Below are 18063 nucleotides of genomic sequence, written 5' to 3'. Positions count from 1 at the left end.
GAGAGCAGAAATTTGACTTTTATTTCTTAGAGTTGCATGAGTAGAGTAAGCTTATTTTATTAAACTTTTTCATATAAGAAAAGGCTGGTTCTAAATAAAGGAAAAAAAAATACAGCATAAAAGTGAAGATGAATCTCTTGCTTGTCTCCTTGTGTTTGGAAGCATATAGACTATAACTAAGCTGTATGTGCCACAATAGGTTGTAAAAAAAGAAAATTCAAGTATTTCCTTATACGTGCTTGTAAATTCTTCAATGTTAATACCATAGAGTATGTCTAAATACGTAACTTTACTGTTATGTTTTGTGACTTGATAGACGCACAGTACATCTCAAACATCTTAGTTCTGTGAAGTTAATGCTTTAATGCTTACATGAAAGTTTACTTAGGAAAAAAAGCAAGCGTTCAGTCTTTATTTGGGGGGGGGTGTAAACTTACCTGTGAATGAAGTAAAACAACTAATTTAAGAGATTTGCTGTGTAAACCCCTGACTGCGGTCACCTTGATTTTTTTTAATTTCATTTCATAGTGCCAACAGACATGTTGATCAGTAATTTAAAAAAAAAATACTGTGACTGTGAAATTTTTTTAATGAATCTTATGCATTATTTCCCCTTTTTCAAGATAGGGGCTTAAAGAAAAATAACTTTTTTCTGACTATAGAAACTTCGGGTAGATAGAAAATTTTGTTACTTGTGGCATATTAGAGGGCTGGGTCTACTTCTGTAGTACATAGTTTTTGTCAAACAATACAGTTTTGATTAGCATGAAACACGTTATTTTGGCCTAAGCTTAAGTAAAGTTTTGAGGACTTGGTTTATGTTCATATGATGCAGATACGGTCTGTCTGCTTAATTATTCTGTAGCCCAGAAAGGGGCACATCTTCGTTTAGATGCCTGTTCTAAATAACTTGTTGTATTCTAGTTGCATATTCTTATCACTGAATATAAGGTTTAGGTACACTGGGTTATATGTGTAGAATGTAAGGAGAGAGTAATGTAAGAATGTGGCCTATTGCTTTTAGTAAAAATGTTCAGGGCTAAATAAAGCTTCAAGCTGCCAAAAGCTCAAACAAACTTGGGTTAGATTGACCAAAAGCAATATAAAAAGATTATCTTGGTTCATTCTTTACTTAGTTCTAGTGTTAATATATAACTATGTTGAAGCAGTCTCCCTCTTCCCTTCCCCAGTAGTAAAACATTGTGCATGTTTATGCTAGTGTCTTTTTAAAATTAAAAAAAAAATCCAACTATAAGCTGTTTAAAATTGTTTCCAATTGGCTGATTTTCTTTTTCTTTTTTTGGTAGATGAAAGGGGCACTGACTGAAATTATCCAGCTCGCTACCTTGGATTCAGACCCCTGGGTCTTAATGGTAGCTGATATTTTAAAATCCTTTCCAGATACTGGCTCCCTTAACCTTGATCTTGAAGAACAGAATCCCAATGTTCAAGATATTTTAGGAGAGCTTAGAGAAAAAGGTAAGCCTTTTCTGTTGGTGAAAATTACAGAAATATGATACCTTTTTTTCAGAAATAACCTGTCATTTCACAGACAGTCTTGCTATCTTAACAGTATTGGTATCAGGACAAGCAGTATGTCTTGTCTCTTGTTGAAGAGCAGTATGTCTTCTCTCTCATGAACTTGCCACAGTTCATGACCTGGCATGTTACTGGACTGGGAACCTGATATTTGAGGAATGGTAACTTCTTAAATTATCTTTTCACACATCATCAGAACTTACATGTCGGGTGTTACCATGAGTGTTTGTGAAGGGCAACACTCAAGGTGGATTCATTAGTATCATAGACAGGCTGTATGTGCACTGATAGGTAATAACTGACTTAGTGCAGCTTAGTAAGTTGAGGTTTTTCAGATATTGCTCTGTCTCTTATGTTGTAGTACCAAAGACAGTAGGGCTCTGTTTCTGCAGTGCTTGTGTGGAAGCACCACTGTTGCATTGGACAGGTGGGGTGCATCTCTGCTGGAAGTCCTCCTCTAGGCAACAAATGATAGGTGCTGTGGGGGTGACTGATCACAAGAAGAGTTATGCTGCTATGTCTAACTACAGATTGCCTAGCAGCTGAAAATATTGGCTCAGTCACTTGTACAGTTGCTGCTTCAAACAATGTAGTAAATGGTGATGCAAAACTACTCCTACTTCAGTGGATTTGATTTTAGCACGTTGCCTAGAAAAAGCCCTCGGGCGTCAACGAACAGATATGGTCTTGGAGTTAGTATTGCAGCAGACCAATAATGAAATGATTTGGAGATGGAAGCATTTTGTTTTCTTACCGTGAACAAACGATCATTTGTCTGTTCACACTTTTGGTTTGGACTTTCGTTTAATAGTTTCTTTTTTATGTGTAATTTTTAAGGAATCTGAGAATTCAGTCTCTTATATTCTTTTACTCTGACAATAGTAGCATATTTAAGATTCCTATAATTTGACTAGGTATAATTAACATGGAAGCTCTTATGAAGCTAACATAAAAACCAAACATCCTAATAACTGGTTACATACTGTGTAATAATTAGAACTAAATTACTCTTGGTGTTTAAACAAGTAATCTAAAATTCAGAAACACCTGTACAGTCTAGTTGTAAGATGTTTTGTAATCAGCTATCAAAGAGGTGCTAATACCCATGTGTACTGTGTTAACTCTTTACGCAGTAAGTGAATGTGAAACTTCAGCTATGTTGCCGTTGGAATGCCAATACTTAAACAAAAATGCTTTGACAACACTAGCTGGGCCACTTACTCCCCCAGTGAAACACTTCCAGCTGAAAAGGAAACCTAAAAGTGCCACTCTCAGAGCTGAACTCTTGCAAAAGTGTAAGTAGTATTACAGCTAGTTGATAAGATTGAGTAACAAATTAAATGATGAAAGGAACATTTATGTTCAGTCTTATTCTCCAGTACGGGGATAAACATTAACGTTTTCTGCTATAAGAGCTTTACTGGCTGATTTTTTTTTCTTTGATAGACTAATACGTGTGGAGGAGCAGGTGCAAGTCATTCCATCCATGATTACATTGAAATGCCAATCTTAATTTAAATGCTGTTCAGGTTTCAAGGCATACAAAAACCTGTAGCTTTTTAAAGCACAGATATATTCTCTCATGGGTATATTTAACAGTCAGTTATGAAGACTTGTGAGGGACAGCTTTTGTTAAAGCTCCTGAAACAACTGAAATGAGACCCAGGTTTTATTTTGCGGTATGTTTTTGCAACAGGGAGCAAGAGCTGCTAATTAATGCTTTCTTTCACTCAGTATGGCTATATAGGGTGTGAAAGCCAAGAGGGTTTTTGCTAGTAAAAGGCAACATATGAGTACATGTATGTATTGATAGCTGCTTGAATTAAGCGATCTTAAAATAGTTTACTGTGCCTGCTGTTCTGTTGCAGCAGCTTGTTTCTTTCTTGCATGTGACTTGAGTAGTTGGTCTGGTTAAATACAAGATTTATAACTTCTTATGGTGGTATATAGAACTTTCTTTAATTATTTCAATCTCTGTCAAGTAAATTGCCTACTCTGATAATGTCTTTTAGCTTAAACCATCTTGTCAGTTGCATAGTCATATCAGTTTTGCATTTTCTCCAAGTACTGTGTTTACGTCATGTAAATGACCTCGGTTTTGATTAAAATATAATTCTTCCTTTGTTGCTATTCCAGTGTTTTTATGTATTAGTTAATAACATTTTATATAAGAAGCAATGTGTTGCATTTTTTTCAGCACAGATTCTGTAGTAACTAAAGCCCTCTTTCTTTTTAGCAACAGAAACTGCACAACAGCTCAAGAAGACTGCAGGAGTGCCTTTCCATGCCAAAGGCAGGGGACTGGTCAAAAAGATAGATACAACAAGTATGGTTCACTTTCATCACTTCCTGGAAAGAAAATCTGATAAAATAGCCTTCATGGAGACTAAAATTACCATCTAGTTTTTACAAAAATTTAATTCTTTTTGAAGCGAAGGATTTCTCCCTTCCTGCCTCCCTCTCTCCTGATATTTAAATGTTTCTGACGTGTTGTCAGAAGGAACAAGAGTGTGGGGTTTTTCTTAAATGGCAAGTATATCTGCCATGCTTCTAAAATGTGCGCAGCTAGATCATGCCTCTATAGACTTTGGTAAGAATTTAATTTGCATCACTCCAGGAATAACTCCTGACTAAGCCATGTTACTCCAAAAGGGAGCAGAATGGATCACAGTATTCTGCTGTGCTCTTTGAAATGCTGTGAAGTAGACTGAAACTATCTTGTATTTGCATAATTCTACGTGGAGAAAGGGGACAGTGTGCTCTCTGCAGCCGAGGCTGTGCAGTGACTTCTATTTAGTGGACGTGACAAAGATGTATAATCATTCTTCAACTTTGCATTAATGGATTTCAACTGTTTGCTGAAGTTTCTGAAATGCTTGAATTTTTCAAATAAGTTTTTGACTAGGAGCAAGAGGAGGGTTCAAAATTAGCTACATACTTTAAATCGCTGCACAGGTATAACTTTTCTGACCACCAATGTGATGCTGAGGTGTAAAACTTGAGTGATTTCTTGGTGTGGTGGCTAGAAGCTATGAAGTACTTTGTGTCGATGCTATTGAAGTTTTGAGCACCGAAGTTTGGCCACAAGTTCATGCAGGAAATGCAAAAGGTGTAGTTGTAATTTGAACTAAAAATTGTCCCGGTACAGAAATTAAACGTTAGTTCTCAGCATTCTTTTTAACTGTTGAACTAGTAAAGCTAGTTTTTAGACTTGGCCTTTAGAGCTGGATAGTCTCTAGAAATATGAGTTATGGGACCAGCTGGGGTTTATTCTGCTGAAGCTTAGTCACATTGGTCAGAGGGGATTGTCCTATGGTAAAAATGTTTTCAGTACAAGGTATAGAGGGATACAGAGTATCTAACCTCAAACTAAAATTCTGTGTTTATCATTAGATTGTAGGGTATGGTGAGATTGTCAGGAGGCTGAAAGACCTGATAGATATGTACGTGTCCCCCTAATTTTTTAGCAGTTGATGAAAGAATGCTGTCTTTAGCGCTTACGTTAAGCATGAGGTAGAAGAGTAACAGTATAAAGTTGGGGGGAAAACAGCTTCTTATAGATGTAGCAGTTGCTATTGAGTTTTGAGACAGCAGGTTTTCTGTTTGCATTATAGACCCAAATTGTATCCTCATCCTTGTGCAAACAGCAACTCCAGAATTTCAAACCCCTGTGTGAAGCAGTAATTTACCTTTCCAGTAGATAATGAGCCCTTAGCCCTACAGAAGCTTGGCTAAGAATCTCTGATTAAATACAGTTTTACCAGGTAATTATATCTTTAAAGTTCAAAGAGCAACTTTGGCAATAATTGGATTCAGAACATTCATACACAGTACACTTTTATGTGTTCAAAGTGTATTTGTTGTAAGTAAGGAAAGCATCGATATATGTAGGAAAAGTGTATTATGGTAGCAGTGCACCTGTTTGATTACTTCATGTAGAATGAGGTTGCAAGCATTAGCCTAGGGATTGGCTCTTACTCCTTGTTTGAAGGGTATAACCTGATCTAACCTTTGAGGGATATGTAGTGTATTATAGACAGTTTCACATTATAAACATTTGAAGTTAAAGGGGAGGTGTTGTGTGCATTAAGAAGAGGAAAAACCAAAGAACTCCTCATTATTGTTTTTTGGGACTAATTAAACATATATTACAATTGTTGCTTTTTTTGATCTTCCCTAAGCACCACTCAAAGGAATACCAAAACAAGCTCCGTTCAGGAGTACTTCAGCACCTAGTGTGTTTAGTCCTTCTGGAAACAGAACTCCTATTCCTCCTTCAAGAACACCTTTGCGCAAAGAAAGAGGAGTAAAGGTAGGTGCACTCTTTCTTAGTCTCTTGCTTTCCTGCTCAGTTCTCCTCTCTGATCTAAAGTGAATTTCTGATGCTGTTTTGAATCAAGTATCAATATATTAAAGAAAAAATTAAGGACAATATTTAGAGATCAACTATGTAAATGTAACAATAGTTACTAAGTTCTGTATGGTCTGTCTTTTTAGCTTCTAGATATCTCTGAGCTGGATATGGTAGGTGCTGGCCGTGAAGCAAAGAGAAGAAGAAAGACATTAGGTTGGTATAGCATGCTACATACAAAGGCTATTAATATATCTGCAAATAGGATCTAGATTTGTAGTACCATTTTGTTCTTCATCTATTAAAACTTATCTTCAGCTCACCTTTCAAAAATGGGTGGGGAAAAAAAAACAACCAAAAAAACGCAACCCAAAAACGCTTTAAGGGAGGATTCTCACTTTTTCCCCTCCTGATGCTCCTAATCATATTGCAATGTGCCTAGGTAATAACTTGACACAGTTACATGAAAGGATTGAACTAGTCAGCTGTGCTTTGGGCAACAGATAGGTGTGAGTGGCTTCAGTACTGGAATTGTTCTGAGATATTTTGGTATGGTTATTTCTACTGGCTGTGTGGCCAAGTAAATTAGTTGAAAATAATGTTGAAAAAAATCTATAGTGCTCTCCAAAATTCTGGCTGAGAGATCTTAAGTGAATAATGTCTGATATACTGCTCTTAAGTCAAGTGACAGTGCAGTGCTCTACTTAACCATATCAGGAAGGTAAGCTAGGCAGTATATTTGCCCGACAACAACCTTTTTGTATTTGTAGCCAAAAAAAATGAGTACCATCTCAGAACAAAATCATTTTTGCAACTTATTTTTTACTTGCGTTTTGACGCTTTCTAATATCACAAAATTAGGCAGTTCTGCCTAATTACTCAGTTAACTGTATCTTGATGGTTATACATTGTGGTTCAGTTCATAATTAGGGTGATTATAAAACTGTGTATGAAGATTACTGTATCTACCAACCTTTCAGCATATACCTCTTTAAGCATGTTTTTGCAGACTTTGAGAAATGCATTTTTATATCTTTGTTTAAAAAAGCATACTTAATTCAGTATTTCAGAAACTTCCTTGAACTGACTTCTGTTTTTATGCAACAGATACAGAAGTTGTGGAAAAGCAAGCCAAAGAAGAAACAGTAGTAGAAAATGCTACACCAGATTATGCTGCTGGCCTTGTGTCTACACAGGTAAAACCAAACAAAATCAAAACAAACAAAAACCAACCAAACAAACCAAAAATTAGGAGACAATGATGCGTGTTATTCTAAAACACTTAAACACTCTAATGATATTTTACAAACTTGTTGAAACATGCCTCTTAATGTAAAAATCTTTACGTAATTATTTCAAAATTCCATTATATTTTCACCAAACTAGGTAAAAAATTCAAAGCAAGATATGAAGGTAAAGGTTTTGATTGTTTTCTTGTTGCTATTTTAAGTTTGTGATGGGGTACGGTGTTTCTGAAACTGAGGATTGTAGTCTTCTGTCAGAGATGAAAGAGATAGGAGGGCTCTCTGACTTTAGAGAGGTAGAAAGAATTTCAGGAGTTCCTGCAGGTTTCACTCTGTGCATCCTTTATGATCATATGGAATCAAGTCTATGGAAGTCTCAGTGAGGAGCACTTGTCATTGGCCTGTGCCCAGGAGGGATAGCTGAATATAAGCAGCCAAGAACGAAAGAAGTCTTGACAACTCATCTGTCTTCTGGCTTGAGAAAAGAACCCACATGCTAATACCCTTCTGTGAATTCCTTCTTCATTTTTAGCTTATAATCTCTGAGAATGGATGCTTAGTCCACAAGGCAGCTTTTTCTGAGGTCTCCAAACCTGTCTGTAACTATGCTTAGCCAGTCCCTGAAAGGAGAGGAGAAATACAGTGGAATTGATCTCCATCCACATTACCCATGGCTTATAAATTTGTGCTTCTTAAAACCCATAAAGTTCAGAGGTGGCCGCTCCTCCTCTTAACAGTTGGGTTTTTTGTTTTGGTTTGTTGGGGTTTTTTTTTGTAATCTGAAAGTTGTTTAGGATCTACTGAAAAAGCTAACCTGTTGTTAGAGGTAGTTCAGTTGGGGGCTGGGAGGTGTGGGGAGGAGTTGTGTGGGGGGTGCTTTTCCTGTTCTTTCAGATCCAGTGCATTGGAAAAACTGATACAGCTTTATGTTTTCTTAGTCAAGATACAGCTTTTACAAGAATGTTAGATCCTCTCCCCCCTTCTCAGTTAAAAACGGTCTGTTCTAGTCCAGCAAGCCTAGGCCTGGAATTGATTTGGACAACTGGGTTCTTTAGATACTAATAGATAATTTGAGGCTACTGCACCCATTGTTTGCAAGCCTCCTGGGATAATAGAAATCAATCTCAAATCTGAAGTGTCTTCTCTTGTTCCAAATTTAAAGTGGTTGTGATTGCCTCTGAGTCCATGTGTTGACATGCACCGCTTGCCTTTGGAGACCACTGTATTTAAAAGACCTGTGGCTTGCTTGGTGAGCCAGGCATTTTTTCCTCTAGAGCCTAACAGTAATCATGGGCAACACTTGTCCCATGGTTATGAGGGTAGCAATCTATGGCATACATGCCAAAAGTAACATACAGGCAGATATTGGTGGGGCTCTGTCAAGAGTGAAGGTCGTTGCCTGTCTTTCTGCAGAATGCTAAGAGTCTTTTTTAGCAAGGTCCATGCTTTACAGAATATCCATCTATCTTTTGTCTAGTAAGGCAACCTTAAATGATTTGTGTTCTAGACTTATTCCCCCAAAACTTCTTTCGTCTGTCAACCCCTCATATTTATAAGGCTGAAGTGAAGATCTTCATAGAGATACCACGCTGTTGTCTTTATGCTGTCTGTGCAATATCATGTATAGATAAGTAGAAAATGTGGCATTTTCTTTGGCTTGATCGTAGGTGACATCTGTCACGTTGGTGTTGACTGCCTGTTTCAGTGGAAACAGGGTTTTACCTGTGCTTTACTGTTCCTTTCTGCTTGCTTATGTCCCACAGGCCTTTGCATTCTCCTGGGTGATATTTTAATAGGCCTTTTGCCCATGGATGAATACAGGTTTCTGCTTGCTAATAGTGAAGGGTGTGTTTGCTCAGGCAGAAGTTTGCTTGTTTCTATAGTGTAATTCTTCAGAGTACTGTCTGCACAAATTTCATCATCGGGTCTCCACACTACCAGTGGAGGAATGGGACAAAGGAATAGCAACTTGACTCTCTTTGGAGAAGTACTTTCTACGTAGTAGTATTTTTTTTCTGTCTCAGACTGTGCCTTTGTAAGCAACTTTGATCTGAATCAGGAGAAATAAAAGCTGCTTTTTCTCTCCTAGGGTAATTCTAATGTCTGAAGTTTTTATAGGGAGTTAGGGTTGAAAGGGCAAACTTGCCCTAATGGAGGGTTCCATAATTAAGTTCCCAAAGGGAATATCGTAGCAGAACTAATGTTGAAATTGTATTTAAAGTGCAGAAATGGTGCATGAATATATGCAGTATGGCTGTAACACTTTCTTTTCTGTTTTACAGAAACTTGGCTCGTTGAACAATGAGCCTGCACTACCTTCTACAAGTTATTTACCTGCTACCCCTAGTGTGGTGCCATCTTCCTCGTATATCCCAAGCTCCGAAACACAGCCAGGTAAAAGATGCTTTTTTACTTTTGAGACCTAATACCTCCAACTCTATACAGTTTTACTGTCTATCTCTTCTTTTATTTACAAACCTACTATCCCTCAACTCTAGTGAAACATAACCTTAGCAGTCTAAAAATCCATTGCAGGAACGCAGCCTTTGGGTTTGGGATGACCAGACATGCAATTTAACCTAGATAAAGAAAATGCTTGTTGATCTTAAGTCTTAAAATGACTGCTAGTTAAGTCAAGGAAGCAAAGCAATTTATTGATTTTTTTTTTTTTTTTTTTTCCTTACTCTGTGATAGAAAATTCAGCATTGTTTTAATCCCTAAAGAGGCAGCAGTAATACATATAATTCTAGAGTATCTACTCCATACACATGTCCATGTGCATGGACTTACAAAAGAGTTACTTTCAAAAGTCAGATACATTTCTAGATGCAAACATATATTAGCTTTCACACAAGCTGGGATCAAGTCATCCATTTTCCTTTTACCTTTTTATAACAGTCTGATAGATAATAGCTGAGCTCCTGCATGTTTTAAAAAGTGCTACATTATTTTCAATTCTAAAATTGCCTGTAGTAAAAAATAAGTTGTACAAATCCTTTATTTCTGCACCTTTTATTTTAACACACTTGGTTTTACCTTTCCTTCCCTGGTGCATGTAAGGTCTTAAAAGAATGTATCAGTTTGCACTAACAGATGTGCAGGACCGGGATTCATTGCCAGACTGTGTAGTTAACAGAGAACGAACAGTTCAGTTTAATGCATTATTTTTACTCGTTGTGATTTGGTACTATAGTGTTTATGTATGTGAGCTGTGGCATATTGGTCAGTATAGGAAAACGCATATGCAGAACCTGATCACTTCACTTGGCCTGAAACAGTTCAGAATCTCTCTGAAGGTCTATGCAAATCTTTCTCTGGCAGAAAACTGGCATCTCCAGAAGGAACGCAGCCAAGAGCACATAAGCGTTGTCAGCGGCTAGTATTATTTTCTAGAGCCCTGGCATTGTAATCAACAGTAGGAAAAGCCTGGTTTAAAATTCTCTATTGTCTTTGATCTGTATTTTTTCTAACTTTATTTTTTTCCTCTTGGAGTATGGGATATCTAGCTTTTCTTATGGACAAGGAGTATAAAATTATTTCCTTGTAATAAGTTACACACAGAAGATCCACAGATTTGGTCTGATATAATCTGAGGTTGCATAATTAAGACATGTTACTTTATGCAAGTCAGTTATTCTGACATGAGAGGAAGCCAGTAATAAAACTTAAGAGATTTGTACAAAATTAAAGGGTAACTAATTGTTATAAATCATAGAATGGTTTGATTGGAAGGGACCTTAAAGACCATCCAGTTTCAACCCCCATGCCATGGGCTGGAACCCCTTCCACTACACCAGGTTGCCCAAAGTCTCATCCAGCCTGGCCTTGAACGCTTCCAGGGATGGGGCATCCACACCTTCTCTGGGCAGCCTGGTCCAGTGCCTCACCACTCTCATGGTGCAGAATTCCCTCCTTATATCTAATCTAAATCTTCCCTCTTCCAGTTTAAAGCCATTGACCCTTGTCCTATCACTCCATGCCCTTTTAAAAAGTCCCTCCCCAGCTTTCTTGTAGGCCCCTTCTAGGTGCTGGAAGGCTGCTACAAGGTCTCCCCAGAGCCTTCTCTTCTCCAGGCTGAACAACCCCAAATCTCTCAGCCTGTCTTCATAGGAGAGGTGCTCCAGCCTTCTGGTCATCTTCGTGACCTCCTCTGGACTCGCTCTAACAGGTCCCTGTCCCTCTTGTGTTGGGGGCCCCAGAGCTGAAGGCAGTACTACAGGAGGGGTCTCACCAGAGCGGAGTAGAGGGGGAGAATCCCCTCCCTCGACCTGCTGGTCATGCTGCTTGTGATGCAGCCTGGGATACGGTTGGCCTTCTGGGCTGTAAGTGCACATGGTTGGGTCATGTTGAGCTTCTCGTCAACCAGCACTCCCAACCAAGTCCTTCTCCTCAGGATTTCCCTCAATCCATTCCCCACCCAGCCTGTGTTTGTTCTTGGGATTGCCCCAATCCACGTGTGGGACCTTGCACTTGGCCTTGTTGAACTTCATGAGATTGGAAGGGGCCCTGCTCTCAAGCCTGACCAAGTCCCTCTGGATGGCATCCCTTCACTCCAGCGTGTCAACCCCACCACGCAGCTTGGTGTCATCAGAAAAATATTACCTAAATGTTTGTCCTCTCAAGGGTTCACAGTCCTGTTCCACATCCTACTGGGTAATAGCCATATTGTTAAAACCAATGCTGTATCTATGCCTAGATGTGGAGTGTAGACCTTCTCCAAAATCTGGTCTGAAAAGCATCAGCGTAGCTCTGGTCTATGTCTGCCTTTTAGTCTACTGTGAATGCAATGTGAATAGGTGAGCTTAAACCTCATGACATTTGTGAAAGGTGCTTAGGCACCTGTACCTGTGTTGAAGAGCTGCAAAAGAATGTAACTGGCTAGAGTGTGCACTGGGTAATTACTGTTTGCTGGGCAGATGGTAACTTACGAAATCACAGTAACTTGATCATGTCTGTAACCTCCACCTGCAACCAAGTCCAGAATAGTAATTCCCTTAAGTGCAGGTGAACGGATCAGTTTTGAGAAATAACAAAGTTAGGACTTGTCAATACTGTGGGGTTTTAACCCTGTTAGCAGTTACTGTTTAAATAATGAGTGATTTCTGAAGGCTACATTTAATTCTGTCATCTGTTGAAGTATTTGTGTATTTTCAGTATTTGTTACTGGCTGAGACTTAATTACCATTTCTTTTGGAAGCTGCTGCTACATTGGGTAAAAACTGGTGAAATAATTTTATGGTTTTGGCTTCTGTGTAACAGTACAGCAATAATCCTGGTAGGTTCATAGTATAGTTGTTATAGCAATATAAACTAAAAAGTAAATAAAGCAGTTTCAATTTAATAAATCTGATATCCATTAAACATAAAATTCGATGTTAAATATAGTGTAATGCATATTGGACAGCTAGTCACTCAGTTGTCTAATTATTGCTAAAGGTAATTGAGTGGAAAGAGCATTAACTCTTCAATTTTTCATATAGATAGTAGATGGCATATTGAATCGTGGTGCTAAAATGGAATAATCAGAATTGTTAATTTTCTTTAAAGGCCGTTGGTGATGCTAATCCCTGTTTGTGGATTATAATCGTTTTAATTTCCTGATTTGGTTTCCGCAGCTGGCTCTGCGCGAGAGGCCTTGCAGACTAACAGGCAGACTGAAGAGCCTGCAGCTCCAAATGCTACTACAACTCTTCCTGCGCAATTCAAACAAAGAACACCTATGTACAATAGTAACTCTAACCCACCTGCAGCTACACCTACCTCACCGCTAACACCTACCACACCTCCTGCCATTTCCCCTGCGGCACAAGCACCACAAGTGGCCCCCCAAACTCAGCAACAGCCACCACCGAAGAAAAGCCTCTCTCTCACAGTAAGTAAAACCGGGTTCTCTTTGACTGCTGCTTTTGATGTAGATTGGAAAACACAAATTTTTATTATTGATCTCATTTAGTGTGTTGGCAGTTCCTGGCCTTTAGGTCATGGAGTGGTTGAGGTTGCTTTTTTTAGAACCAAAGATAATGAAAATGTTTTGTGGCTTTGTTAGCATTGCTGTCTTAATGTTAATCACAACCTTTTTAGTTGTGTAGTGTTAATGTCACAGTAAGATGTCTTTCTTTACTGCTATTTGTTGTGTAAAATAATACTATGTTGTTCATTATAAAGAATTTTGGGAGAAAGGTGTTTCCAGCAGAGCTGTTGCCCAGCCAGTTACACACAATGTAAGCTGCTAAAAATGATCATGTCACTGCTGTGGTAGGAGAAAAGATATTGAAAAGATATCAGTAGATTATTCTAAGGCAAAAGCCTTTATTTCTTGATCCCCTCGGCCCCCAGTTACACAACTTTTAAAGCCTGAGTGGGGAGGAAACTAAAGTCAACAGCAATTATATATGTCCTGAAGCTTCTTATTGCCAGTATGTTGGTATATATTATGTGCGTGCTTGAAGCTAAACAGGTAAGTAATTCAAGATGCAACTGGTTTGAAGACTTTGCTAAACACATCTGTAAGCCTGGCTTGCAAGACTTGAACTTTAAGAAGCTGGATGACTTTTTCTTTTCAGTATATCTACTTCATTTATTAAAGAAAAAAAAAAATTACTCTGAAATTATTGCAAACCTGGGTTTGTTGAACTGTAGAGGAAGCATTGGGTTTTTTTTCTCCTTTTTTCCTTTTCATAAGGAACACAAAATTGATAATGTAAACATTAGGTCTCTTAGGATGTGTTTCTCTACCTATTTAAATGTGGCTTTTTTCCAAGTTCAGAATTCAGGTGTCACTGCTGTAAGTGTTAGGTATAAGCACTAAAGAGGAAAAACCTTGAGATTAAGGTGCTTTTTTTGTTTGCTTTTTGTAGGTCTATAAACTTCCACCTTACTCTTATGCTTGTCTGTGGATATTAATATGGTACTTACTGGCAGTGTTTTCTCCACTAGAATTCATATTTGTTGTATCTGTTGCAGAGGGAGCAAATGTATGCTGCACAGGAAATGTTCAAGACTGCAAACAAAGTTACAAGGCCAGAAAAGGCTCTTATACTTGGATTCATGGCAGGATCCAGAGGCATGTATTGAGACTAATTTAGCTTGCGTTTGAATACCCAAATCTGAAATACAGCCTAGCATTTCTAAATGTGCATATGTGAGTGCAAGACTCTTGCTTTAGCTTTGCTCTGTATGTACTGGACTCTTTGCTTTACTCTGGACTGTATGTAGCTTTACAGATTATAGTTCTAACTGCCTGGAAATGGATCTTTAGGATCTGTTTCCAGAAAGTCAAACAGTCTGGCAGGGCAGCGGCTAAACACAATGTATACATAACACATATAATATCATGGCTTAGGGGTTAAAGAGAAACAAGGCAGCCAGTCAGAGCAGTGAACAGACTGGTTAGGTCCTAGTAGTCTGTCTGGAAGACCGATGAATGTAAGTTCGAGGTACAAGTTGGGTAGTACAGAGCCTCTTTGCTAATTCTGTAGCATTAGAAATGTAGCAACTGTTGTCTCAGAAACTTTAGGTAACCACAGGTGCTGTGAATCACGGTGAGATAAGCTGTCTGGTGGCTAGATCCTGTCATATATTGGCCTTGATAGACCAAGGCTGTTTTACCCAGGAGATTATAAAGTGTAAGATGAGAAGGGGCTTAAGAGTCCTTAAGTGAACTCTATCATCTGCACTAGCTCTGATTTCTAATTTAGTATCTGAGGGCTTTTATCACTGGAGTGCTGGAGCCTAAATGTGGCTTATGCATTTGGATTAATGCAGTACATTATTGAACATGACCAGGGTAGAGTTACTGTGATGATCCCTGGTCTTTAAGAAAGTTGTGCATTAATGATGGTGCTCTTAGTACTAGATGCTACTTCAAATTGCAGTAGGAGGGTGTAATATCTACGTGGACAGTTTTTTGTAATGCAAGGTAAAATACTATTTTGGAAGTTTGCATGTGAGTGTGTGTTACATATATTCACATATGTGTATACAGATAAGTATGTAACAATATGAATTCCTTCAGTAATAATGTCAGCACCTACTGAAGGTTGCATAAATAACTGCCAGCTATGATATCCTTGAACTTCTCCAGTGCCAACTCCAGTACCCTGAAATGTAACATTTAATACTTCTCCTGTCATGAAGCTGAGTCTTGGATGAGTGATTTCAGCAAAGCTGTTTGGGCTTCCAGAACAGTTGAACATTGTTGAGGCTTTTAACTACAAAATGTGTCCCAAATAAACTAACTCTGGTAGTTCAAGTTTACCAACTCCCATTTAAATATAAGCTTCTCTTATGACTCTTGAGGCAGATGGAAATGACACTGGCATGCTTTACTCCCCCTTTTTTTTGTTCTTCCAGTTATTTTAGCCTTGGGGTTCATCTTTTGGGGTCTGGTTTTGTTATCCTTAAAACTCAGTGTGTGATGTCTAGAGGGAGGAAGATCTTTGTGTGGCTATATGTAATAGTTTTGGGTTTGGGGTTGGTTTGTTGGGGTTTGGTTTTGGGTTTTGTTTTGTTTTTTTAGCATAAGATAAGAATCTCCAAGTGCTCTTTACCTTTTCTAATACAGTATTGAAATGTGTAATTTGTTCCTATTCTTGTTTTCACAGAGAATCCTTGCCAGGAGCAAGGTGACATCATCCAAATTAAACTTAGTGAGCATACAGAAGATTTACCAAAGGCAGATGGCACTGGCAGCACCACTATGTTGGTTGATACGGTCTTTGAAATGAACTATGCTACTGGTGAATGGACCAGATTCAAGAAGTACAAACCTATAACTAATGTTTCCTAAGAGATGCAGCAACAGCAGACTGGACCAAATCAAGCTTAGAGTCAACCAGCTCATAGAGTATGTCATCTGTACAGAATGGCATTCATGTGTACATTTCTTATTACCCTCCAGAGTAGAAGTTGTGGCTCTTCAGCCTAACTGGGCTCAGTGAACACAGAAGACAATGGTGTGAAACTAGCGCTTTTTTTTTTTAATCTTGGGAGAGGGAAAGGTGATCTTGGGGGGGGGGGGAAAGTTGTTGGTGTGTTTTTGATTTCCTACAGTTCAAGATGCCGGAAAAAGAGATCACAACTGAAAGATTACAGATGGGAGCAGTTTACTTCTGAGTACCGGAAGAGAAGACTACTGCACAGTCATTCACAGTTTACCATTAAACGAGGGCACAGATCTTTATTGTAAAAATATTTTCTTTGACTACATGGGTTCTATAAAGAATGGACATTTAAAGCACCACAGCTTGGTGCTTGATTATTTTGTAATTCAGCTGCAGTATAACTAAATATTGCAGGTGGTAGATGTCCAGTGTCTAATGGTACCCACTGTATGTTTAGCTTATTTATGCTTGGGTCATAGGATGAGATTGAGCAGCTTTGTTAATTTGCTGTATTGTCAATGTCTATGCCCAGCCTGAGTTAATCTACACTTGGCATTATTTGAGATCGAGAGAAACTAAGTATCATAATTTTCTGAAGAAAAAAACATCAAAATTAAGGAAAAAAAAAAGTAATGGTGGCTTGTCACTGCTTGGAAGTGATAGCTCTTTGCTGTTTCAGTCTTAGGGTAGAAGTTGATCTATGGCTCTTGCATAGCAAGCCCTTTGAACAGCATAACTTACCTGGGAGAAAGTGAAGCTCTTGCATCTCAAGACCAATTGCAGCTTAATTTAAAAATGGCCCTAGAAACGGTTGAGTGACACGTATCTGAATATAGATGGTTGGGAAGATTTGTTGTCTTGAGGCAGTGTTACTAATTTATGTTTGGTTGAGCAGTCATAATGTGTTTGATTGCCAAGCCCTGATCCAAAAAGTTTTGAATGACTGTAGCTGTGGTTCTTACCAGTGTAGCTATATTGGTATAATCACTAATGTGGCCACAATTATACTGGCATATAAATGTGCTTTATGCTTGTTCCCTTGTAGTAGAAGCACATTTTTATCTTTATAACTGTGTTCGCACCACTGGTATAATGTGGCTTTAATAGTACAAATAAAGCTTGCATTTATTGAGAGGGCTTATTTACGTAGTTCAGGATTCATCCTTTGGAGACAGGGTTTCATCATTTGAAGGAGGCTTGGATTAAATGTTTGGTTTCTGCCAGTACTTGTATGTGGAGCTGTGCTTGGTTGGGAACGATGCTTAGAAGGAAGAAATACAAAGATGAGTAGCACGGTGGTTGGTTGGTGCTGAGGAGGTACCTTGGGCTGACTAAAGGTTCATGTTAAAGTGGAACTCTTAGGACAAAATGAGGCTTTTTTTTTTTTTCTGAAAAGAAAGCAGACCAAATCCCATATGTACACTTATCTACTAACAAAGACATTTAGATGATTGATTAGAATCTTTTTGTATTGGGGAATTTTTATTGCAGTTTAGTTTTTCAAACAAATTATACAACAGGACAGGGCAAGTATAAACAATAAGCAAATCTGTATTCTACAGTGTTTTAAGATGTGACCAAAAGCATAGATTTCTTAACTTTATTTAAGCAAATGTACAGAATGTTCTAGTTCCTGTAGTGGGCTACTCCTGTAGCTACTACCATTACGGAGTGTTGTGCATGTATTAGTGTGAAAGTTACTTTCATAAAACTATCACACTGGGGGCTCTCCTCCACATAATTACCCCATTTCAGAAGCAAGGTAGATTGCGATTCTGATGGCGATTTTTCTTTTAAACAGCTAGAAACCAGACTGACAAGTGAGGATGAGTAGTGGGCTTTAGTTTTTAGGAGTTCAGTATAATGTGTTTTCATGGTTATAACTTATTTGATTATAGTATGTTATACAGTAAGGGCTAATGATAGAATATGAAAGTATTGAACTTTTAAAGGAAGGTTTAAAGAAAAGTGACATTCCTTTTATTGTCTGCATTCAGATTTTTAAAGTTTTCTTGTGATGACCAGTTTTCTGTAAACATGTATGATA

At 38.2% G+C, this 18063-nt stretch overlaps 1 protein-coding gene across 1 annotated transcript; it reads left to right on the top strand.

Moving 5' to 3' along the window:
• Positions 1-1307: 1307 nt before the first annotated feature.
• Positions 1308-16174, top strand: NELFA (negative elongation factor complex member A; the record flags this gene model as incomplete). The annotated part of the gene is made up of 10 exons (XM_009702436.1): positions 1308-1479; positions 2673-2834; positions 3776-3865; positions 5721-5851; positions 6037-6106; positions 6998-7086; positions 9417-9528; positions 12750-13006; positions 14098-14197; positions 15738-16174. Coding segments are annotated over 10 exons (1368 nt in total), but the record flags the coding sequence as incomplete, so codon positions are not given.
• Between the last annotated feature and the right edge of the window lie 1889 nt (positions 16175-18063).

The sequence above is a fragment of the Cariama cristata genome, unplaced genomic scaffold, assembly GCF_000690535.1.
Source record: "Cariama cristata isolate BGI_N322 unplaced genomic scaffold, ASM69053v1 scaffold8896, whole genome shotgun sequence".
Lineage (NCBI taxonomy): Eukaryota > Metazoa > Chordata > Aves > Cariamiformes > Cariamidae > Cariama > Cariama cristata.
This window is presented reverse-complemented; position numbering and strand designations above follow the sequence as displayed.